Source organism: Myxocyprinus asiaticus, chromosome 16 (genome assembly GCF_019703515.2).
Source record: "Myxocyprinus asiaticus isolate MX2 ecotype Aquarium Trade chromosome 16, UBuf_Myxa_2, whole genome shotgun sequence".
NCBI lineage: Eukaryota > Metazoa > Chordata > Actinopteri > Cypriniformes > Catostomidae > Myxocyprinus > Myxocyprinus asiaticus.
Genome location: NC_059359.1, coordinates 48,289,587 through 48,314,587, shown reverse-complemented (window position 1 = coordinate 48,314,587; position 25,001 = coordinate 48,289,587). Strand labels below are relative to the sequence as shown.

The 25,001-nt window shown below is 41.6% G+C and overlaps 1 protein-coding gene across 2 annotated transcripts in view; it reads left to right on the top strand.

Annotated features, from left to right (window-relative positions):
* Positions 1-25,001, top strand: part of bbs9 (Bardet-Biedl syndrome 9) — a 211,442-nt gene that overhangs the window by 101,973 nt on the left and 84,468 nt on the right. For both annotated transcript variants that reach the window (XM_051720610.1, XM_051720609.1), the window contains one exon: positions 6,202-6,427. In XM_051720610.1, coding sequence (XP_051576570.1) covers positions 6,202-6,427 — 226 coding nt within the window. The remainder of the gene's footprint in view (positions 1-6,201; positions 6,428-25,001) is intronic.

The following is a 25,001-nucleotide window of genomic DNA, read 5'->3' as shown; positions in this document are numbered from 1 at the left end:
ACATATAGTTACAGTACTCTCATTCATGCTGTCCTGGTTATCTTTTATTACATATGCTGCCAGTGTAATCCACTAATTTCCTACACTGGATCTCCATATCAGAGTCTGTCATTCCTTTATCTGACTGTCTTCCTCTCTCTGTCTCTGGATTTTTCCTTCATGTGCTGTAATAAACCCAGGGCTCGTCCCTGTCATCGGTGTAACGAGGCTCATTACCTGCCATTAGAGCTCATTAAGGGCTGTCTGTATGGCGACACAGTCCACCTGCCTGTCAACACGCTGGCCCATCTCTGAGCCTCTCCAGCCCACCTGACGGCAGAAGAGTGGGCTCGAGGCGCTGCAGGCCAGAATTACAGACGCACACACACAAGCGCACACACTAAGAGCTATGTTCACTGGAGGAGCTCTTCATTCATAAAGCATGTGCAAATATCAAGAAACACAGAAGTGGCATTTAAACGTTTTTACGGCTTGTTTGTATGTAGATTGAGTGTTAGATGTGGTTAGAACAATTAACTGGATGGCAGTGGGAGTGTTTGTGGCTCACACATGGAAAACATGACTGTTGAGTTTGTGGTTTGATCTGTCAGCATCTCCACACAAACTCACTTTCTGTTTGCAGACTCACACTTCACATCAGCCACAGTTCTGCTCACATGCTCATGTTATTTATCCACATGTTTCTCCAGCAGGACTTATCTTAATAAACTGTAATTCTTGGTTCATAATAGTTATATGTTCACACTAGGGGTGGGATTTAGCAGGGGCCTGCTAGTAAGTTATTATATAGATATCTGGGTTGCGATACAATAATATTATAATTTTTATATTTAATGTATTTAAACTGACATAGTGCAATATGTTTCTGAACTTGTTTCTTATTCATCTTCATTGGATTTCAGTGCTTTGCGCAACTAGGATTGAACTTCGGCATAGAGCCGTAAAAGTAGCGTAGAGCGTAGGGTGTTTTCATTACATGAAAACCCTTGCTGCCAAGCTATACAGAGGATCTGTATGGACATCCTTACAAATGAAACCAGATTTTTATTCTTCGCTCGTTCAGAGTTGGCAGTTTGGTTGAATAGAAGAGTGTTTGTTGATCTGATGCTGCAGTATGTATCAATGTAAATAGTGTAAATAATACAAATATGCATGTAAATAATAATCATGTATGAATGTATGTATGTATATATACACACACACAGTGTATATACAGTTGAAGTCAGAAGTTTACATACACTTAGGTTGAAGTCATTAAAACTAAATTTTTTAACCATTCCGCAGACTTTATATTAGCAAACTATAGTTTTGGCAAGTCGTTTAGGACATCTACTTTGTGCATGACATGAGTAATTTTTCCAGCAATTGTTTACAGACAGATTGTTTCACTTTTAATTGACTATATCACAATTCCAGTGGGTCAGAAGTTTACATACACTAAATTAACTGTGCCTTTAAGCAAGTTGGAAAATTCCAGAAAATGATATGAAGCCTTTAGGCAATCAGCCAATTTGCTTCTAGTAGGTCAATTGGAGGTGTACATGTGGATGTATTTTAAGACCTACCTTTAAACTTTGTGCCCCTTTGCTTGACATCACGGGAAAATCAAAAGAAATCAGCCAAGACCTCAGAAAAAAAAAAAAAAACAATTGTGGACCTCCACAAGTCTGGTTCATCCTTGGGAGCAACTTCCAAATGCCTGAAGGTACCACATTCATCTGTACAAACAATAGTACGCAAGTATAAACACCATGGGACCACGCAGCATTTATACCGCTCAGGAAAGAGACGCATTCTGTCTCCTAGAGATGAATGTAGTTTGGTGCTAAAAGTGCAAATCAATTGCAGAACAACAGCAAAGAGCCTCAAATCAAAAATAAAATAAAATCACTTTTATTGTCACACAGCCATATACACAAGTGCAATGGTGTGTGAAATTCTTGGGTGCAGTTCCGATCAGCATTTACAATAACATCAAATTAACACAACACAATTTAAAGTCTAATATACACATAATTACACACAACACAAAATACAAATTATAACATACACTGTACAGTATACAATACACACAATATAGATACACATTATTCAATAAAAAAAGTATATATAGTATATATAGAATGTACAGTAGGTTGTATTGTACTGTATTGACATTCAGGCTGTCGGTTGATAGTAAGTTGTTAAGAGAGAATATAATATAATAATAATATCATTTATGACAGTCCGGTGTGAGATATAAGAGTAAGAGTAATAAAGTGCAGTGCTAATGTATTTTGATCGTGGGAGATCAAGAGTTCAAAAGTCTGATTGCTTGGGGGAAGAAGCTATCATGAAGTCGGCTGGTGCGGGTCCTGATGCTGCGATACCGACTGCCTGATGGTAGCAGTGAGAACAGCCCATGGCTCGGGTGGCTGGAGTCTCTGATGATCCTCCGAGCTTTTTTCACACACCGCCTGGTATATATGTCCTGGAGGGAGGGAAGCTCTCCTCCGATGAAGTGTCTGGCAGTTCGCACCACACTTTGCAGTGCTTTGCGGTTGTGGGCTGTGCTAATGCCATACCAGGCAGAGATGCAGCCAATCAGGATGCTCTCTACAGTGCAGGTGTAGAACCGTATGAGGATGTGGCGGGTCATTCCAAACTTCCTCAGCCGTCTCAGGAAGAAGAGGCACTGATGAGCCTTCTTCACAACGACTTCAGTGTGGATGGACCATGTGAGTTCCTCAGTGATGTGGACACCCAGGAACTTGAAGCTGCTGACTCTCTCCACTGGTGCTCCATTGATGGTGATGGGACTGTGTTCTCTGTCTTTTCTTCTGAAGTCCACCACAAGCTCCTTTGTCTTACTGACATTGAGGGAGAGGTTGTGCTTCATCATTGTGAGTGATCAGAACTACCACCGTCGAGTCATCAGCAAACTTAATGATGGCATTGGAGCTATGTGTTGCCACACAGTCGTGTGTACAAGGAATACAAGAGTGGGCTGAGAACACAGCCCTGTGGGGCTCCAGTGTTGAGGGTCAGTGATGAAGAGATGTTGCTGCGTATTCTAACCACCTGGCGTCTGCTTGACAGGAAGTCCAGGATCCAGCTGCACAGCGAGCTGTTTAAGCCCAGAGCCCGGAGTTTCTCATCAAGCTTGGAGGGCACTATGGTGTTGAATGCTGAGCTGTAGTCTACAAACAACATTCTCACATAAGTGTTCTTTTAAGTGTGTATTGTAGATGCAATGGCATCATCAGTTGAGCGGTTGTTGCGGTAAGCAAACTGCAATGAGTCTTGAGAGAGAGGCAGTACAGAGCAGATGTAATCTCTGATTAGTCTCTCAAAGCATTTGCTGATGATGGGGGTCAGAGCAACAGGACGGCAGTCATTTAAGCAAGTGATTTTTGATTGCTTTGGAACAGGCACAATGGTGGACATTTTAAAGCATGTGGGAACTACAGACAAAGAGAGGGAAAGGTTGAAAATGTCCGTAAAAACACCAGCCAGCTGGTTCGCGCACGCTCTGATGATGCATCGGAAGGATCGGGTTACATCCGCTACAGAGACGGAGAGTGAACTAACCTCTGTAGCTTTGACCGCGAGAGCTCTCTCCGTGAGGGCAGTGTTATTTCCCTCAAAACGAGCATAAAAAGTATTTAGCTCATCCGGGAGAGAGGCAGCGGTGTTCATGGTGGAGTTTTTATTCCCTTTAAAGTCCATGATGATGTTTATTCTCTGCCACATGCTTCTAGAGTTGGTGTTGTTAAACTGTTCTTCAATCTTGTTCCTGTACTGGCGTTTTGCTGTTCTGATAGTTTTTCGGAGGGCATAACTGTCTTGTTTATGAATGTACATTCCTCTGATCACACCAGGATTTGTTGATCATAAAACATACACCACCACCTCTGCTTTTACCTGAGAGGTCTTTCGCTCTGTCCGCTCGGTGCACGGAGAACCCCGCGGGTTCGATTGCTGAGTCTGGAATCTCCGCAGACATCCAAGTTTCCGTAAGACAGATAATGCAGCAGTCCCTCATCTCTCGTTGGAAAGAGATCCGCGCTTTCAGCTCGCAGAGCTTGTTATCCAGAGACTGAATATTTGCCAGTAGAATACTGGGTAGCGGGGGTCGATTTGCACGGCGTCTTACTCTGATGAGCTCTGTTTCCCCTTTTCCTCCTGCGTTTCCGCGGCCGGGCAGCACAGACAAAGGGCTCCGCTTGCGTGTTTGTAAACAGCGGGTCGGCATTGAGGAATTTGAAGTCCGGTTTACGGTGTATAATTGCTGAACCAATGTCCAAAAGTGTTTGTCTGTTGTAGACAATAAGGCAGTCAACATCCAAGACAAAAAACATAAGAATTGTAAACAAAACAAACAAAATACTACCATGTTGTGTCGGAGCTCGCAACGCAGCAGCCATATTCGGCGCCATCTTGAGTCAAACCTTGTGAAGATGCTGGAGGTAACAGGTAGACAAGCATCTATATCCACAGTAAAATGAGTCCTATATCAACATATCCTGAAAGGCTGCTCAGCAAGGAAGAAGCCACTGCTCCAAAACCGCCATAAAAAAGCCAGACTACAGTTTGCAAGTGCACATGGGTACAAAGATCTTACTTTTTGGAGAAATGTCCTCTGGTCTGATGAAACAAAAATGTAACTGTTTGACCATAATGACCATTGTTATGTTTGGAGGATAAAGGGTGAGGCTTGCAAGCCGAAGAACACCATCCCAACCGTGAAGTATGGGGGTGACAGAATCATGTTGTGGGGGTGCTTTGCTGCAGGAGGGACTGGTTCACTTCACAAAATAGATGGCATCATGAGGAAGGAAACTGATGTGGATATATTGAAGCAACATCTCAAGACATAAGCCAGGAAGTTATAGCTCAGTCCAAAGTTGTGGCAAAATGGTTTAAGGACAACAAGTCAAGGTATTGGAGTGGCCATCACAAAGCCCTGACCTCAATCCGATAGAAAATGTATGGGCAGAACTGAAAAAGCGTGTGCGAGCAAGAAGGCCTACAAACCTGACTCAGTTACACCAGTTCTGTCTGGAGGAATGGGCCAAAATTCCAGCAACTTATTGTGAGAAGCTTGTGGAAGGCTACCCAAAACATTTGTCCCAAGTTAAACAATTTAAAGGCAATGCTACCAAATACTAACAAAGTGTATGTAAACTTCTGACCCACTGGGAATGTGCTGAAAGAAATAAAAGCTGAAATAAATAATTCTCTCTACTATTATTCTGACATTTCACATTCTTAAAATAAAGTAGTGATCCTAACTGACCTAAGACAGGGAATGTTTTCTACTATTAAATGTCATTAATTGTGAAAAATTGAGTTTAAATGTATTTGGCTAAGGTGTATGTAAACTTCTAGCTTCAACTGTGTGAGTATACACACACACACACACACACACACACATATATATATATATACAGTATACTGTATATATACACTCACTGAGCACTTTATTAGGAACAGTATGGTAACAATAAAATGCCCTATGTGGTCTTCTGCTGTTGTAGCCCATCCGCCTCAAGGTTCGACATGTTGTGCATTCTGAGATGCTATTCTGCTCACTACAATTGTACAGAGTGGTTATCTGAGTTACTGTAGCCTTTCTGTCAGCTCAAACCAGTCTGGCCATTCTCTGTTGACCTCTCTCATCAACAAGGCATTTTGTTCCGCAGAACTACCACTCACTGGATGTTTTATGTTTTTGGCATCATTCGGAGTAAACTCTAGAGACTGTTGTGTGTAAAAATCCCAGAAGATCAGCAGTTACAGAATTTCAAACCAGCCCATCTGGTACCAACAATCATTCCAAGGTCAAAATCACTGAGATCACATTTTTTCCCCTTTCTGATGATGATATGAACATTAATTGAAGCTCCTGACCCATATCTGCATGATTTTATGCATTGCACTGCTGCCACACAATTGGCTGATTAGATAATCGCATGAATAAGCAGGTGTTCCTAATAAAGTGATCAGTGAGTGTATACTGTATGTATGAAACGTACCAAGTTAGAAGGTTCCCTGTTTAATTAACAGCATCAGCCTCTTCTAATTGCAAGTTTCATGGCTCATATGGTCTGGTTTTGTGCTTTTTTTTCTGTTATTGTTAATGAAGAAACATCATAACAGCATCTTTTCATTATGTACATGTTCTGAAATGTGCTGTGTGTTTGTGTGTGTTTTTATCAGGGCTGGGAGGAGAGTGTGGATGCAGCCGTCTCTCACCTCTTAAAAACATGTCTGTCACGCAGCCCCAAGGATCAAGCAATCAGTCTGAGCACCGGTCCTCTGACCATCCCCAAAGACACGTCACGGCTGAAAAAACACATCACACTGCTGTGTGACCGACTGGGCAAGGGCGGCCGTCTGTCTCTGTCCTCAGAGGCCAACGTCCCTACAACCGTCATGATGCCAGGTCAGAAACATCGCTGTTTGGAAGCTTTCATGCATGAAAGAGTTATTATTTGACTTAAAGAGTCTCAGTTGTAAAGCTCATGTCAACATGTTTAAGAGCCTTTTGTGTACAAGAAGTAGGACATTACATTATGGTATTTTTTGACACACCTGTAATAATGTGAGTGCATATATGAGTAAAAAAAAAAAAAAAAAGGGTCGAAGACTGAACCTTAGATATCAAATCAAATCAAATCACACATACTATACTCATATATGCACTCCACAGGTGAAAAGTTCAGATTGAGAGGTTGTGTTTTAAGGTAGGATAACAAGCACTTTATGGCAGTACTGTTAAATAACACTCTCTTGACTCCCTTGGTTTTGGGTAATATAATGACTTTAATAATGTTTTGATAAAAAAAGGCTGGTTTTGGATCAAGCATTATACTGCTGTCATAGTTCTAGATCTGAACATACTAACAAAGTTTTAATTCTGAATATCTTGTAGGAGAAACTACATTTGCATTTTCAGTAGAGCTGTCGATTTAACGTGTTAATTCAGTGCTGACGTATGCTTACATTGATGTGTCCTTAGAAAAACCTTATAAAAAATCGATTGTGGACAGATTAACCAATTCAATTGCAAATTGGTTTTTTGTAGATTGTAGGCCAAAGATAGGCTTGTGTTCAATGATTTGGACATAATATATTGCCTTCTAAAGCCACTTTTTGTATTGTCTAAACAATGCTTTACTCCACAATAATGTAATGTATTTTAATTATCTGAATTTTTGCATCTGATTTTTATATATTTTATTTATAATTATTTATCATCAGATTTTGAATTATTTTTATTTGGGGGCCTTTCTCTGCAAAAATGTATATTTGTGATTAATTATGATTTAAGTAATTTCCATTGCATGCAATTCAGTTGATTAAAAAGTTCAATCGATTGACAGCCCTAGTTTTTAAGTCATTGTGAATTCAAGCTGATCTAATGTAATGCGCACTTCCTCTTAAAGGTTGAATTTAAAGGACACCAGTGTTTAGTTTCCTGTGCATCTCTGTGTCCAGATGTCTGTTTGTTAGTAGCAGCAACAAGATTTAGTTTGTCCACTCTCTCTCCTTTGGCAAAGTCTCAGATTCAAAACTTCCAAGTGACCAAAGAGCTGTCAGCATTTGTGTAAACAGCAGTTCATTAAACACCTTCCTGCTGTTGCTTTTGCAGTCGCCTGTAAACACAAAGTGCCTCCAACATTCGCAGCAGTATTCAACTTTGATGCGTAAATTATACCGCACCGCTTGTGCTGTGTGCAGGCATGAATTATTCCTCAGATTATACAGTTTGTGGAAAGCCATTACCAAGCAAGTGTTAATTGTTACACAGTTTTTATTTCAGTCATTGGTTTAGTCTTTTTATGAAAATGTCCTTTAAATTTAGTCAACATTTCGTCATGTCATATTTATTCATTTTAGTCAGTTTTGCTCAGACTAAAATGGCATATCATTTTATACAAAAAAACATGGGTCAAGCTGTAACAGACCAAACTCTGATCAAATATTCAAACATTTAGAAAAATGTATAAACATTTAAGTTAAACATGTATCAAACTTATAAAAGATAAAACAAAATACAACTGTCCTTGTTGTAAAAACCTGAGCTCCATAAATAATAGCATAAAATGAATATACTTAATATTAGCTGCTGTTTAGAAGTAACTGTATTCTGTATTCTTCATGCTTTAGAGATATTCATTTTCCATGTTTGAGCCAGTTCAGGATATTGCATTGTGGGTAATGCGATTATGGAAACAACATATACACAATGCAAGTTGTGAAACAATGACGTTAGAGAAACTAGGTGTTTCTTCTTCTGTTTGTGCACTGTTAATATCTTGCAGATGTATTTTTATTTTTTCTTTGAAAAAAATCAATGAAAATTTGAGGTTTTGACAAGATAAACCCTGCTGGTGGATGATTCAAATCCAAATCTCATAAACTTACATTGAAGCTGGGATCCGAGCCATTTCTAGCGCCCAGTTGTAACACAAGAAAACCCGTTAAAGGTAACCTTTTTGTTATAATTGTAAGAGAATTATTACTAAGGGTTTTCTTAAATTTAAGCACCTAGAAACCACCCAAAACACCCTAGCAACCACCTAGCAGTGCCTTAGCTACCACCCAGAACACCGTAGCATTGCCCTAGCAACCACCCAGAACACCCTAGCAATCACATGGGAACGCCCTGGTAACCATCCACAGCACCCTAGGATTGAGGTGGTGAAGTTTGCACTTCCAATAACTACTCACATTTTCTAAAGTAAATGTAACATTTTTTGTTTTGTATATAATTTTTTTAATAAACCGAACATATGAATACTCTGAGTAGGATTGCTCTAATACCAAAATCGATACTTAGGCAACAATTAAAAACCTTTTATGAAATTACACAGAAAATTACTTGATTAAAAGAACTGCATAAAGTCTTACAGATTCTGTGTTTTCCATGAAAATTTTTCTGGATTCCATGTTAAATGTTTTAATTTCATCTTATGATTAATACATGCAGCTTTAATCAAATGAAAATATAATAATTAATTTTTAACAAAAAATTGCTATTTTATTTTTGGTCAAATAAAATGCTGCACAACAGAGCTTCACAGTATTAATGAAAACATTAATGAGAATAAATCTGATTACCTCATGCACAAGGCTGCTATGGCTGAATTACAACATGCTGAGAATCAGTACACTTTTGTGATATTGCTTACAGATGATAATAATCATAATAATCATAATACAACCATACTAATACAATATTATACTACTGTTATGAGTATTATTGCTACTTTTTGAATATTACATTTTTATACACTAGATATATTTTTCTGTCTTCAATTTTCACACATAAAGAGAGCTTTCATTTTAGCAGGACTTTTATTTTGACAGATGTTTGAGTTCTTCCTTTTTTTTTCTTTTTTTTTACAGGTTAGTTATATCAAGATTCCCATTAATGCTGTAATTCTCCCATTGCGACTCGCGAGCTAAAATCTCCGAGCTGCACCGGAGAAGGAGATTTGAGTGTTTACAACCTTTTATACACTAAACACACTGCATGAAATTCAAGCACCAGTAGAGTGTGTTACCTTTGTGTGTGTGCACGCACATGCGTGTGTGCGCATGTGTGTGAAGCAGATGACAGAACAGAGTGGCACCTGTAGCATGTAGTGAATGTGACTGTATATTATTTAATTAAATGACACCCTTCTGCTGTTTAATGATCACACTTGGCCATGTCGAGATTTTTTTCTTTTATTTTTAAATTGTCAATGATTTCATCTCAAAACTTTCACATCTCATAAGATTTTGCTAATGGCAACATACTGTAAAATGGTACCGAAATTAGCAATCGTAACATTTAAATCGTTTTGGTATCGCAATATTTCGTTAGCATACGCGGTATACCCTAACTCTGAGTATATGCACATGTTACATGCTACTATTTAGGACTGAACAATTAATCGAAATAAAACTGAAATCGCAATATGACCCAGTGTGATTATCAGACTGCGAGGACTGCAATTTAATTAAATAAATAAATAGTATAAACGCGCTTATGTGCATGGCTTAAATAGATGTAAAGAGGTCAGTGTATTACACGTGTGTTTTCAGTTGTTTCAGAGCGGTTTTGTGCTCGATACATACAAATTCTATCTATCTGGTCTTCTGAGTGATAAATGTTCTCAGAGTCCGGTTTAGTGTGCTAACATGTGCTAAGCGCATTATATTAAAAGTGCTCCAGATTCACTTTAATTACATATTTGTATCATTTCTAGTGCTGTCAGTCGATTAAAATGTTTTATCGCAATTAATCTCATAATTTTTTGTAGTTAATCGCAATTGCAGATTTTGAGAGTACTGAAAGTTGACTATATATATATATATATATTCACTTATTTTCTGTCAAAATGCATTTATTTCCATCTTAGGAAAGAAAACAAACAAAATGTAACAATATAATGCTTTATTAACATTTTCCAAACAAAGCCTTCCACATTATAGATGGAAATGCAGTAAAATATCGCCAATTCAAGTAACACTAATAGAAAGAACTAGTCTCCCCATAGGTTGCATATTCATTGCAGTGGCCATTAAATGTCTTAAACTCTCATCCTCCACAATATTAATCTGCCAGTAGAGGCATCAACATCAGCGCCACTTTGAACTTAACATGAAAAGCGCTTGCAGACAATAACGTCTCATTCTGTGTTTTGGTGATAGTTAAGAATTGATTACTTTTCTGTGGTAATTAAAATACACCTTACATAGGCTGAAAAATACTGGATTTCTATCACAAGACCCATCTGGGCTTATTTTGTTCAACAAATAGTATTAAGAGGTCCTTTCTCCATTATTTTATAAAAGAAGCGCTGTTGTGTGTGTGCAGAGATTCTTTTATATACTAAGATAACAGTCTCCAAGGCTCTATCATAGGAGAAAGCGTAACGGCCAACTAGCGTGTTACAACAGTACTGCCCATAGAATGTCTATGGGACCACCGCATTATGCTATTTTATGCTAAGCTTGTAGGCTCCGCCTTTCCAACAAGTGTTTATGCTGGTCTATGTTGAATTAACAGTAAATGCGTTAATCGCAAAGTAGCGCATTAAGCTTTAATTATTCATCATTTTTTAATTCTGACAGCTCTAATAATTTAAAGATTGGCCGCTACAATTTACTGTACAAATCTAAAACAACCCCATGACCCTTGGTAATGTGGACAGAAAGGGAGATGAGAGCATTTGACTGCATTAAGAGGTTGTTGTCAACTCAGTTACAAACAACAGAAATGCAATTTATTTTAGCTTTCTGCTAAAATAAAAGCTTCCGTCAAAATAAAGGCTTGAGGGTTAAACTGGACTGCATAGCAAAGCCACAAGCAAGTTAAGAAATAATTGTAAAAAAGTACTATTGAATAATAATAATTATTGTTGTTGTTTTATTATTTTAAAATATATTTTTAGAATCATTTCTTAACCTAAGATTATTATTATTATTACATGACAATAATATAATATTTGACTGGGTTTCAAAAAAATGATGGTGAAAAGTGAGCTGACTCTTTCACAAATTGGACAAAAAAATATACACAGCAGACAGATGCAATGTTTTTTTTTGTTTTTTTTTTTTTCTCTGTGTTTCACTGTTTTATTTATGTATTTTATTTAGTTATTTTTAAGAGGACTCGAGTGTGAATACCCTTTCTTGAACAGTATTTTTGGTTGGCAGTAGAGCATGGGGAAAATATGGTTTAATTTTGGTTAAAAGGAATCACTTACACTTTTTTATTTTTATTTTTTTAAGTTTATCATATCTCAGTTCAAATCACATTCTTTTTCAAAATAATCTCAATTCGATTTTGTGTCCAAATGGTACAGCCCTACTATTATTATTGTAATGAAATGCAGGGAGAATGAGAGACAATGAAGGCGTTATCTTCAGAGGACACATAAACCGCTGCAGACCCTTGTGGAATGTGTGAATGATTAACTCTATGGGTTCTGTTATCAGACGCCTGTCCTCCCTGACGTGTCTCTCTGTCTCTCTCTGTCTCTGTCTGTCTCTGTCTGTCTCTCTCTCTCTCTCTCTCTCTCTCTCTCTCTCTCGTTGGACATTGAGTGTGTAGATTTTATCCTTCTCTCAGACGGCAGGCTGTCTGAACAACAGTGTTTGGTCAGTTGCCCAGTCATGTGGAGGAGACTGAGTGACTTATCTCAAAGAATTTTGCTTAAATTGCTTTTTCTGATGAAGTACAGTACGTCTTTGTGACATGCTGCTCCACTCCAAGTTTAAAGTCAAACTCTAGACTCTCTCTCTCTCTTATACACAAACTGCCTGGCTGTTTTATCGCTCTGATTTGTGTCTTCCTGTCTGCATTACTCTCTCTGTGTCCTGTACTCCCCTCACCTGACCTTGTGTTCAAGTGATGACATCACACAGATAGATCGCCACACTCTCTGAGCACCTGCCTCTGAGCTAATGCTTCAACATTTATATTTCTCCTGTCAGAGCCAGAGTCTTTTGAAGTTTCAGAGACTTTGCGTAATCACATTTTTGTCCGTTTCATTTTGTGTCTTTAAGACCTAACTTTGAATGAACCACAGGTCTTTGGAAGGTAATATTAATGCAAGGTGTGTCTCAGCTCCCTAGTTAAGTAGTCAGTACACTGGCCAGGGACTCTGCCATTTCTAGTGCTGTCCATTTCTTAAAGGAATAGTTCACCCAAAAATGAAAATTCTCTCATCATTTTACTCACCCTCATGCCATCTCAGATGTGTATGACTTTCTTCTGCAGAACACAAACAAAGATTTTTAGAATATCTCAGCTCTGTAGGTCCATACAATGCAAGTGAATGGGGTCCAAAACTTTGAATCTCCAAAAAGCACATAAAGTCAGCACAAAAGTAATCCATAAGACTCCAGTGTTTAATCCATGTCTAAGCGATCCAATCAGTTTTGGATGAAAATAGTCCAAAATATAACTCCTTTTTCACTTTAAATCTTGACATCAGCAGTCTCCTTGTCGATCATGATTTCAAGCTCAGTTACACTTCCAGTTCACCATCTAGCATTCTGCGCATGTGTCAAGCTCTGGCAACTGCCTAGCCATGCCCAAGCAACTTGAAACTAGAGCACCCTAGAAACTGTAGAGCAATATGCCCCAGCCATATCTTTGAATCAGAATATCGTATTGGTGGGACATTATGGTGGCGAGTTTTGCCACGGCAAGCACCACTCACATTTTTTTTTTCAGAAACTGTAAAAATCTAGTTACAATTTACCAATATTAATATACACTGATGAGCCAAACCATTATGACCACTCACAGGTAAAGAGAATAACATTGATCATCTCCTAACAAGGCCACATGTCAAGGTCTGGGTAGATTAGATGGTAAGCGAACAATAAGTCCTCATAGTCAGCGTGTTGAATGCAGGAGAAATGGGCAGGTGTAAAGACCTGAGTGACTTTGACAAGTGCCAAATTGTTATGGCCAGACTACTGGGTCAGAGCATCTCTGAAACGGCAAGGCTTGTTGGGTGCTTCTGGTCAACATTGGTGAGTACCTACCAACAGTGGTCTGAGGAGGGACAACCACAAACTGGCAACAGGGTGTTGGGTGCCCAAGGCTCATCGATGTGTGAGGGCAACGAAGGCTATCCCATCTTGTCAGAACTGACAGAAGGTGTACTGTGGCACAAGTCACAGAAAATTGTAATGATGGTTATGAGAGGAATGTGTCAACACACAGTGCATTGCACCCTGCTGCATATGTGGCTGCTTAGCCACAGACCAGTCAGAGTGCCCATGATGACCCCATTGCACCATCGAAAGTGCCTACAATGGGCACGCGAGTGTCGGAACTGGACCTTGGAGCAGTGGAAGCAGGTCACCTGGTCTGGTAAGGCCCGTTTTCTTTTACATCACTTGGACGGTCATGTACATGTGTGGTGTTTACCTGGGGAAGTGATGGCACCATGACATGCTGACATGCCAGTGGAGGGAGTGTGGTGCCCTGGGAAATGTTAGGCTGGGAAACCCTTGGTCCAGCCATTCATGCAGACGTCAATTTGACACGTGCCACCTACCTAAACATCGTTGTGGACCAGGTACACCCCTTCATGACAATAGTAATTCCTGATTGCAGTGGCCACTTTCAGCAGGATAAGTGCTGGACCAACAATTCTGATACACGTCCGATCCACGGCAGCTTCACCTATCAACTTACAGGACTTGAAGAATCTGCTGCTAATGTCTTGGTGCCAGATACCACAGGACACCTTCAGGGGTCTTGTAGAGTCCATGCCTTGGTGGGTCGGCGCTGTGGCGTGCGGAGGAACAACAGCATATTAAGCATAATGTTTTGGCTCATCGGTGTAAAACAGTAAGTTGAATGAACCCATAGAGCCACACCATGGACTTTGGACTTTTAAATAACATTACATACTCAGAGCTACAGTGCATCCGGAAAGTATTCACAGCGCTTCACTTTTTCCACATTTTGTTATGTTACAGCCTTATTCCAAAATGGATTAAATTCATTATTTTCCCGAAATTCTACAAACAATACCCCATAATGACAACGTGAAAGAAGTTTGTTTGAAATCTTTGCAAATTTATTAAAAATAAAAAACGAAAACAAATCACATGTATATAAGTATTCACAGCCTTTGCTCAATACTTTTGAAGCACCTTTGACACCAATTACAGCCTCAAGTCTTTTTGAGTATGATGCTACAAGCTTGGCACACCTATTTTGGGGTAGTTTCTCCCATTCTTCTTTGCAGGACCTCTCAAGCTCCATCAGATTGGATGGGGAGCATCGGTGCACAGCCATTTTCAGATCTCTCCAGAGATGTTCAATCAGGTTCAAGTCTGGGCTCTGGCTGGGCCACTCAAGGACATTCACAGAGTTGTCCCGGAGCCACTCCTTTGTTATCTTGGCTGTGTGCTTTGGGTCATTATCCTGTTGGAAGACAAACCTTCGCGCCAGTCTGAGGTCCAGAGCGCTCTGGAGCAGGTTTTCATCAAGGATGTCTCTGTACATTGCTGCATTCATCTTTCCCTCGATCCTGACTAGTCTCCCAGTTCCTGCCACTGAAAAACATCCCCACAGTGTGATGCTGCCACCACCATGCTTCACTGTAGGGATGGTATTGGCCAGGTGATGAGCGGTGCCTGGTTTCCTCCAGACATGATGCTTGCCATTCAGGACAAAGAGTTCAATCTTTGTTTCTCATGGTATGAGAGTCATTCAGGTGCCTTTTGGCAAACACCAGGTGGGCTGTCATGTACCTTTTACTGAGGAGTGGCTTCCGTCTGGCCAATCTACCATACAGGCCTGATTGGTGGAGTGCTGCAGAGATAGTTGTTCTTCTGGAAGGTTCTCCTCTCTCCACAGAGAAATGCTGGAGCTCTGTCAGAGTGACCATCGGGTTCTTGGTCACCTCCCTGACTAAGGCCCTTCTCCGCCGATCACTCAGTTTGGCCAGGCAGCCAGCTCTATGAAGAGTCCTGGTTATTAGTAGTTATTGCTCCATGTATTATCCACCATTGGAGGTCACCAGTTCTCTTATCAATAGGACGCTTATATAAAGTCCTCTAGCTACCTTTAGGGCATACATCAAATTCCTCTATCCCTTGCCATTTAGAGTCTGAAACACATTTTAATGATTCAAAATGCATCACTTTTACACAAGTATGATACAGTGCTCTCTTTCCAGTATCACCGAACAAATTAAGTTCTGGAGTTTTAAAACTCAACAACTTTCCTTCATCCTTCGGCCATGTCTCCACAGCTGCCCTTACCCCTAAACTTGGAAACTGAACCATCTCATTAATACATTGTTGTTTTGTTTCCTCCTCCTTCAACAACTCTGTAAATGTTGATGGTATTACAGATAAAAAAATAATTCCTTAATCTTTCTGCAACACGGAGTGATTTGATACCAAGCTTTGCTGCAATATCCCTTGAAGACAACCATTCACTCTTACTCCAAAGATGAGAGACTTTTATAAACTGGGCTTTCACCATAGCAGCCTTCATTGAATGGAAGTTCAAAATGTTCATAGGTAATGCAGGATTGTAAAGAAGAGGTTCCTCTTTAATCCATGATCCACTTACAATACCTTGTTCTCGAACAATTCTCAAAACATTCCATGAATTTAGAACTGTCTTATAAAAAGGAGTTATTTCAACTAAAACCACATCATTTAAATTCATTAAAAACAATTGTCGATCTAGTCCCAGTTGTCCTCCTCTCCTCAAAAGACCACAGGCCACATCAGCCCAACTGACATCCTTCCCACACAAAAGCCCCTGGGCAGCTTGTAGTCTAAAAGCAGCAATCCTACATCCTATATCAATTAGACCTTGCCTCCCTTCATGAAGAGGTAGGTAAAGTACTGCAAGTCTCAATCAATGCTGACCTGTCCAAAAGAAGTCAACAAGACATATCTAAATGTCCTTAATGACAGCAGAATGGGGGTCCAATACAGTCATTTTATGCCACAGAGTTGAAGCAACAAGATTATTGACCATTAAGACCCTTCCCCTATAGGACAGCTGAGGAATTAGCCATTTCCAGTTAGATAACCGGAGACATACTTTTCCAATATTCCTTCCCAGTTCTTTTTCTTGTACATCTCAGAACCTAAAAACACTCCTAAAAACTTAAAACCATCTTTTCTCCATATGACATTATTAGGTAGCTGTGGGACATTCGACCTCTCTGAACCACACCATAATGCTTCGCTTTTTGTCCAATTTATTTTCGCTGATGATGCACTTCCATAACATTTAAAATTTTCTAAAACCACTTTAATATCATTGCTGTTCCTGATTATTACAGTTACATCATCAGCATAGGCGGATAATTTCACATGATTTAAAATATTTGACCCCTCAGTATGTAAACCAGTCAACTGTTCTCTTAATTTGCACAGTAGGGGTTCAATTGCAAGACTATAAAGTTGCCCTGAAAGAGGGCATCCTTGTCTTATTCCCCTCTGTACTTTAATAGGAACACTTAAACATCCAGCTACTTTGACCATACATTCAGCTTCATTGTACAATAAATTAACCCATGAGATAAAACCATCTCCAAAACCAAAAGCCTTCAGTAAATCAAACAAATAAGAATGTCAACTCTGTCAAACACTTTTTCTTGATCAAGAGACATTAACCCCAAATCATTATCATTATACATTGCATAATCTATTATATCTCTCATTAAAAATAAATTATCCCTAATGCATTGCCCCTTTACACAATATGATTGTTCTTTCATAAGTAATACACTCATGTAATTATTTAGTCTACTGGCAATACATTTTGAAAAAATCATATAATCCATACACATTAATGAAACAGGTCACCAATTCTTCAAGCAATACAAATCATCTTTCTTCAGTAACAAAGACAACACTGCTCTTTTACAACTTATAGGTAAAAACCTAGTCTGTATTGAATTTAAAAGCATTTCAAAATAGTCCTTTCCAATCACATGCCAGAAATGTTTATACAATTCAGATGGAAGACCATCTAGACCAGGAGCCTTCTCTAATGAAAGATCTTTTACAGCTTGTGTCACTTCTTGAAAAGTAATTGGTGAATCAGTAACCTCCTTTTGCTCAGGCGTCAACTTCTTAAGACATGAAAATAATTCATCTTTACATTTAGGATCTGTGACATTGGCTCTGTTTAAGTCAGAATAAAATTCAACAGCAATTCTTCTCATTTCATAAGAATCATAGGTAACAACATCTTCATCATTTTTTAAACCCACCATCAATTTTCCTTGATTAGTCTTTCATTCTAAATTGAAAAAGAATTTTGTGGGTCCATCAGTGTCTTTGTTTTGGATAAATTGTGCCCTAACAAGGGCACCTTTCACTTTATCATACAATAAAGAATTTAACTGAAGCTTTTTCTCTGAAAGAGCAGTTTCCAAATGAAGTCCATTCCTTGCCATCATTTTCTCCTCTATATCAGAGATCTCATTCTCCAAGTCCTGTATACTGGTCTTTAATGTCCTTTTTGAATACGATGAATATTGCTGACAGAAAACTCTAATTTGCACTTTTCCAGTGTCCCATTATTGTTTAATATCACCATAATTCCATTTTTGCGTTTTCCATGTTTCCCAAAACAATTTAAAATTTGCACAAAAAACATTGTCATAAAATTACAAAATCCATTGTTATAATTTTGCGATCTGAGATGATATTTGGAATAATATTAACATTACCCACTCTATTTCTTGAATCACATATAATATAAAATCTATCCAATCTGGCAGCATGTACTCGACCATCTGTAACTTTTACCCAAGTGTATTGTTTAAGTAATGGATTTTTCATTCTCCAAATATCATCAAGATTTACACTTTTAACCACATTAGATAACACAAGCGCTGATTTATGATGAGATTCTTCAGCATTTCTGTCCATGTTAAAATTCAAAGTGCAATTCCAGTCTCCTGCCATTATAATTACATCTCCTAAATTAAGAGATTTTAAAACATAACCCAATTTCTCAAATAAAAGAACTCTTTCTGTTCCATCATCAGGGGCATACATATTAACAAAAAGAAAATGAAAATTATATATTTCAGCTCTTACTAAAAGTAATCTTCCAGGTTCTACGTCATATATAGATAGGATTTTTGCTTTCAAAGTTGAATTAAACAAGATCGCAACTCCTGCGCTAACATTAGAGCCATGACTTAAAACATATTCTCCCTTCCACCACAATCCCCATTCAGACTCATTACTCGTATTACTATGGGTTTTGAAGAAAACCTACTGCAGTATTCTTAATATTAAAATACTCCGAAACTAAAGCCTGCTTTTTCTTATCTCTCAGACCATTCACATTTAAAGAACCTATTCTAAGAAACTCCATGAGATAGAAAGAGTTGAAAGAAAAGCAGAAGAAAAGGAAAAAGATACACAGATACATACATAAAGCCATAATGTTTATTTAGCTTTTCCTCGAGTTCTTCTTTCATTCACATTCTGTTTACCCTGTCTTATCGTCGTTATATACTTCTTAAGTCTGTACCGTTTCTGTTGCGATAACACAGTATGATTGTATGTTTTATGAGCCCACACTACAGAAGCAACAAACTTTTCCTGATCAGGGAAAAAATCTCCTATTTCTACCTTTTTCCCTTTAGTCTCGTCCAAAAAAGCATTTATCTGTTCTACAGAATACAAATCATCATCAGCTTTATAGAGATCTGACATATCCGACAAACTCTCGTCATCCTTCATGTCATCCTGGCTCTGCGTCATAATATCAGAAACAGCATCATCCTCCTCCATACTCGCACACTGCACACCACTGACGTATAGACCTACATGACTAGCAACAAGTTGTTCTTTTACAACTGCAGTACCATTTACACTGCTACAACTAGGCTTTTCATTATCAACATGGTTTAAGTTACTCGCAACATTCTCACTCACCTCCAATCCATTGTCCTTACTCATCTCAGCCACGGGATCTCCGTCCAAGCCTGACTTTTCCTTTCCTAGTTTCTGTTTCATCTCCACATCCTTACTCACCAATAATTCATCTGATTCACCACTAATCCTAGGTTCTTCCGAAGTTTTTTTGAAGGCATGAGAGTCTTTTGTGTACATACTCCCCACATTCAAAACATCGCAAACTCTCCGTACTAGCAAAAATCATGTACGAGCTATCGCCATCATTCACTCTAAACGATACATCCAGTAATTTATCCGGAGAATTCAGAAACATGAACACTTGTCTCCTAAAAGACATCACATGTTTAAGTGCAGGATTTTTACATCCTAAAGAGACCATTTTAACCTTGCTTACTACTTTTCTGAATCTCGCAAGTTCTCTCACTATGACTTAATTTTCAATGAACGGAGGGACATTTGAAATTATCACTTTTGTTGCCGGAGCAAACAGCGGAGTAGTATTAACAAAAATGTATTTCACCCACAAACTGTTTTCAATACCTTGTTGACCAATGCTTCTGTTTTGAGAAAAACAACTATGGCTTTATTAATTCTTGAAGCCGAAGCGATATTTTCATAGCCTATCTGCTCACCAACTGCTAGCAAAACATCTTCAGTTGTAGCACTCGCCTCTGGCACGCACCTGAAACCATGACGGAGAGATAATAATGTCCTTCCACCTGTGGATGCCATACCTAACGCCAGGTGAACCATGCAAAGCACGGCACACTACTTACTAGAACCCTATAATAATCTTTACAAACAATAAACTATAAAAGTCAAGAATAAAGAAAAAACATACACAAAAAAGAATATAAAGAACAGCGCACTACAGAAACACGCTCTCACACACGCACACTTCTCAATCCTTGTGTGCTCGTATTCCCAAAGGGGCGGGCACAGCCTGGGCCTGGTATGCCAAAGCGATGGCATCCACGATCCAGTGGGCAAGCCTCTGTTTGGAGACAGCGTTCCCTTTCCGCTGTCCACCGAAGCAGACAAAGAGCTGCTCAGAGCCTCTAAAGCTCGGCGTGCGATACAAGTAGATGCGCAAAGCACGCACCGGACACAGCAACGACAGGGCTGGGTCTGCCTCCTCCTGGGGCAGCACTTGCAGGCTCACCACCTGATTCCTGAAGGGGGTTGTGGGAACCTTGGGCACATAGCCCGGCCGGGGTCTCAGGATCACTTGAGAGTCTACCGGACCGAACTCCTGGCAGGTATTGCTGACAGAGAACGCCTGCAGTCCCCAACCCTCTTGATGGAGGTGAATGCAATCAGGAGGGCCATCTTCAAAGAGAGGACTTTCAGTTCGACTGACTCTAGCAGCTCAAACGGAGCTCTCTGAAGGCCCAGGAGGACCACGGAGAGATCCCATGAGGGAAAGAGGCATGGCTTAGGAGGATTCAGCCTCCGGGCGCCTCTCAGGAACCTGATGATCAGGTCGTGCTTTCCTAAGGTCTTACCATCCACTGCGTCATGGTGTGCCGTTATGGCAGCCGCATACCCCTTCAAGGTGGAGGGGGACAGCCGCCGCTCCAGCTTCTCCTACAGGAAGGAAAGCACTGACCCGACTGTGCATCACTGGGGGTCTTCACCTCAGGAAGCACACCAACTTGCGAACAAACGGAATTTCAGGGCATAAAGCTGCCTCGTAGAGGGAGCCCTGACCTGAGTGATCGTGTCTACCACTGCTGGTGGCAGGCCACTTAGGTCTTCCGCGTCCCGTCCAAGGGCCAGACATGGAGGTTCCAGAGGTCTGGGCACAGGTGCCAGATGGTTCCCCGTCCCTGAGAGAGGAGGTCGTTCCTCAGGGGAATCTGCCAGGGAGGTGCTGTCGCGTGGAGCTTGAGTCCAAGAACCAAGTCTGGGTGGGCCAGTATGGGGCCACGAGGGTGACTTGTTCCTCGTCCTCCCTGATCTTGCACAGGGTCTGTGCAAGTAGGCTCACTGGGGGGAACGCGTATTTGCACAGCCCCCGGGGCCAGCTGTGTGCCAGCGTGTCTGTCCCGAGGGGGCTCCCATCAGGGAATACCAGAGCAGGCAGTGGGAGGATTCCCTCGAAGCGAACAGGTCTACCTGTGCTTTGCCGAATTGACTCCAAATCAGCTGGACCACCTGGGGGTGCAGTCTCCACTCTCCGCTGAGCATCGCCTGCCGCGACAGCACGTCCGCTGTGGCATTGAGGCTGCCCGGGATGTGAGTGGCCCGCAGCGACCTCAGCCGCTGCTGACTCCAGAGGAGGAGATGGTGGGCTATTTGCAACGTGATGAGAGTGTAAGCTGCCGTAGCGATTTATATATGCTACTGTCGCTGTGTTGTCTGACCAGACCAACACATGCTTGCCCTGGATCAATGGCAATAGCTTCCGCAGAGCGAGCAGTACAGCCAGCAACTTGAGGCAGTTGATGTGCCAACACAGCCATGGTCCTGTCCAGGAGCCAGTGGCTGCGTGCCTGTTGCACACGGCGCCCCAACCCAATTTGGATGCATCTGTGGTGACCACGACGTGTCTGGACACTTGCTGTAGGGGGACTCCTGCCCGCAGACATGCAAGGTCTGTCCAAGGACTGAATAAATGGTGGCAGACTGGCGTGATAGCCACGCAATGTGTGCTGCGGCACCATGCCCTTCTCGGGACTCGAGTCTGAAGCCAGTGCTGAAGCGGTCTCATATGCATCAACCTGAGCAGCGTGGCCGCAGCCGAGGATGTCATATGCCCCAGGAGCCTCTGAAAGTGTTTCAGTGGAACCACTGTCCTCTGCCTGAATGACGGGGTATGGGATCTTGAGCTGCACCGGGGCAAGATGTGCTGTATCGCTTCCATCTGCTTCTTCACTGCCGAGAATTGCTGGGCAAAGTCCTCGACGGTGTCGCCGAATAGGCTGATCTGGGAGATGGGAGCGTTGAGAAAGCGAACCTTGTCGGTGTCCCTCTTCTCAACCAGATTCGGCCACAGGTGGCGCTCCTGGACCACCAAGGTGGACATCGCCTGCCTGAGTGCTCGCGCTGTGACCTTCATCGCCCGGAGGGCGAGGTCAGTTGCTGAGCGCAGCTCCTGCATCACATCGGGATCAGGACATCCCATGTGCAGCTCTTTCAGTGCCTTGGCCTGGTGTACTTGCAGGAGGGCCATGGCATGCAGGGCGGAGGCGGCCTGTCCAGCGGCACTGTAGGCTTTAGTCGCCAGAGACGATGTTGTCCTACGAGGGGAGCGCCGGACGATCCCGCCAGGTGGCGGCATTTTGCGGGCAGAGATGCACCACAACCGCCTTATCCACCTGAGGGATCTCCACGTACCCGTGGGCCACCCCCCATCAAGGGTAGTGAGAGCGGACGAACTGGGAAGACGGGTTCGGGCAGAAAAAGGTGCCCTCCACGACCTCGTCAGTTCGTTGTGCACTTCCAGGAAGAAAGGGACTGGGGTCGGGGGGGGGTGAGCAGTGCCCCAAGCCCAGGAACCAGTCATCTAGCCGCGAGGGCTCAGGGGAGGGTGGAGGGTTCCAGTCCAACCCGACACTCGTGGCCCGGGCAAACATGGCGGTCAGCTCTGTGTTGGCCACAGACTGAGCAGGCAGACCCGAAGGTGGCAGCCCAGTCAAGTCCTCGGCGTCCAACATCGCCAGTGCGCTTTCCGACGCAGCGATGGAGGACTCATCCTACTCGCAAGCCCCAAAAGAGATGTTAAGCTGGCCGTGAGGTGAGCTGGTCTTATCTCTGAAGACGAGTGTGCTGGGGAATGGGAGGTCCGCGGGGAATTACCCGGTGAGACCGCGCCCATTGAAATCCCCAAATTGCCTCCAATGCCAGACGGGCCGACCTTGTACCCGTAAGTAGAAGGCGCAGTGCGGGGGGCAGCTGGAGTGGCTTTCCCCTGGAAGAAGGAAAGCCGCGACCACAACTTTGCCCTGGTCATGTTCTCGCAATGAGAACACGAACCATCCACGAACGCTGCCTCAGTGTGATCACGGCTCAGACACGTGAGGCAGTGCCCGTGGCCGTCGGAGGCGAAGAGATAACGTCCGCATCCAGGAATCACACAAAGACGGAAAGGCATCTTTAAAAAGACGTTCACGTCAATGTGTTGCTCTGATAGAGGAAAATATACTCTTTGCAGAAATATATACTCTCTTAGTAGCGCTGTCGATGCGCCCAGGGGCGTAGTGTGCACTAAGCCTGCAGAAGGAGAGAAAGCCGCTGGAATGCGCCGTATATCCAACAGCATACGCTTCTTTCTGAGGTGAATGGGCCGGCAGTGGAATTCAGCTCGCTGACTCACAACCGCTCGGCTCCGAAGAAAAAATCTGAATGAGTGGTTGCGAGCCAGCTCCTTTTATACCCGTATGTCCGGGGGAGTGGCATGCAAATTCCACTCGCCAATTTTCATTGGCCTTTTCTCAAAGATTAGAGGTGTTTGGGGCTCCCAAGAGCGACCCCTAGTGTCACTACATCGACACAACGTCGAGTGAGTGACAGAAGGGGAACTAAGTTTGAATTGTTTGGGAAGAACACACAGCACTATGTATGAAGGGAACCAGATACCAACATGAAAACATCATCCCAACGCTGAAGTACGGTGGAGGAAGCATCATGATTTGGGGTTGCATTGCTGCTTTGAGGCCTTGACCACTTGCCATCATTGAGGGAAAAATGAATTCCCAAGTTTATCAAGATATTCTACAGGATATGTCAGTGGCAGTGCGCCAACTGAAGCTACATCACCCAACAGAAGTTGGGTGATGTAGCAGGACAATGACCTAAACACTGAAGAAGTCCACTACAGAATGGCTTCAAAAAATGAAAATCCACCTTTTGGAGTGGCCCAGTCAGAGCACAGACCTTAACCCAGTAGAGATGCTGTGGAATGACCTCAAGAGAGCCGTTCACACCAGACATCCTAAGAATATGAAGAATATGGCTGAGCTGAAGCAGTTCTGCAAGGAAGAATGGTTCAGAATTCCTTCTGAATGTTTTGCAAGTCTAATCCCCTGCTAACATAAACACTTGTTTGAGATCATTGCTGCCAAAGGAGGATCGACCAGTTATTAAATCTAAGGGTTCACTTACTTTTTTCCACAGCACTGTGAATGTTTAATGGGATGTGTTCAATAAAGACATGAAAGATTATAATTGTTTGTGTGTTGTTACCTTAAGCACATTGTGTTTGTTGTAAGTTGTGACTTTGAAGATGAGATCACATTTTATGACCAATTAATGCAGAAAACCAGCTAATTCAAAAGGGTTCACATACTTTTTCTTGCCACAGTAGTTTAAGCAGGCAATCAGCGCTGAAATTGTGCTGCGTTTTAAGTATTTAAATCATATCTTTGTAATTCATTTCCGCACAAACACGCATCCATTCTACGTAAATTAAGCTTATTATAGATTGCGCTTTATTCACAAAAATGGTCTGGCACAATTTACATTGCTCTATTACCGCCAGATGAAAGCAGGCAGTGAAATGAATTTTATTTAAAAGAGATGTTTATGTAAAAAAAATTTTGTTGATCAAATCAGCAGTAATTCAGCAGAATTATAGA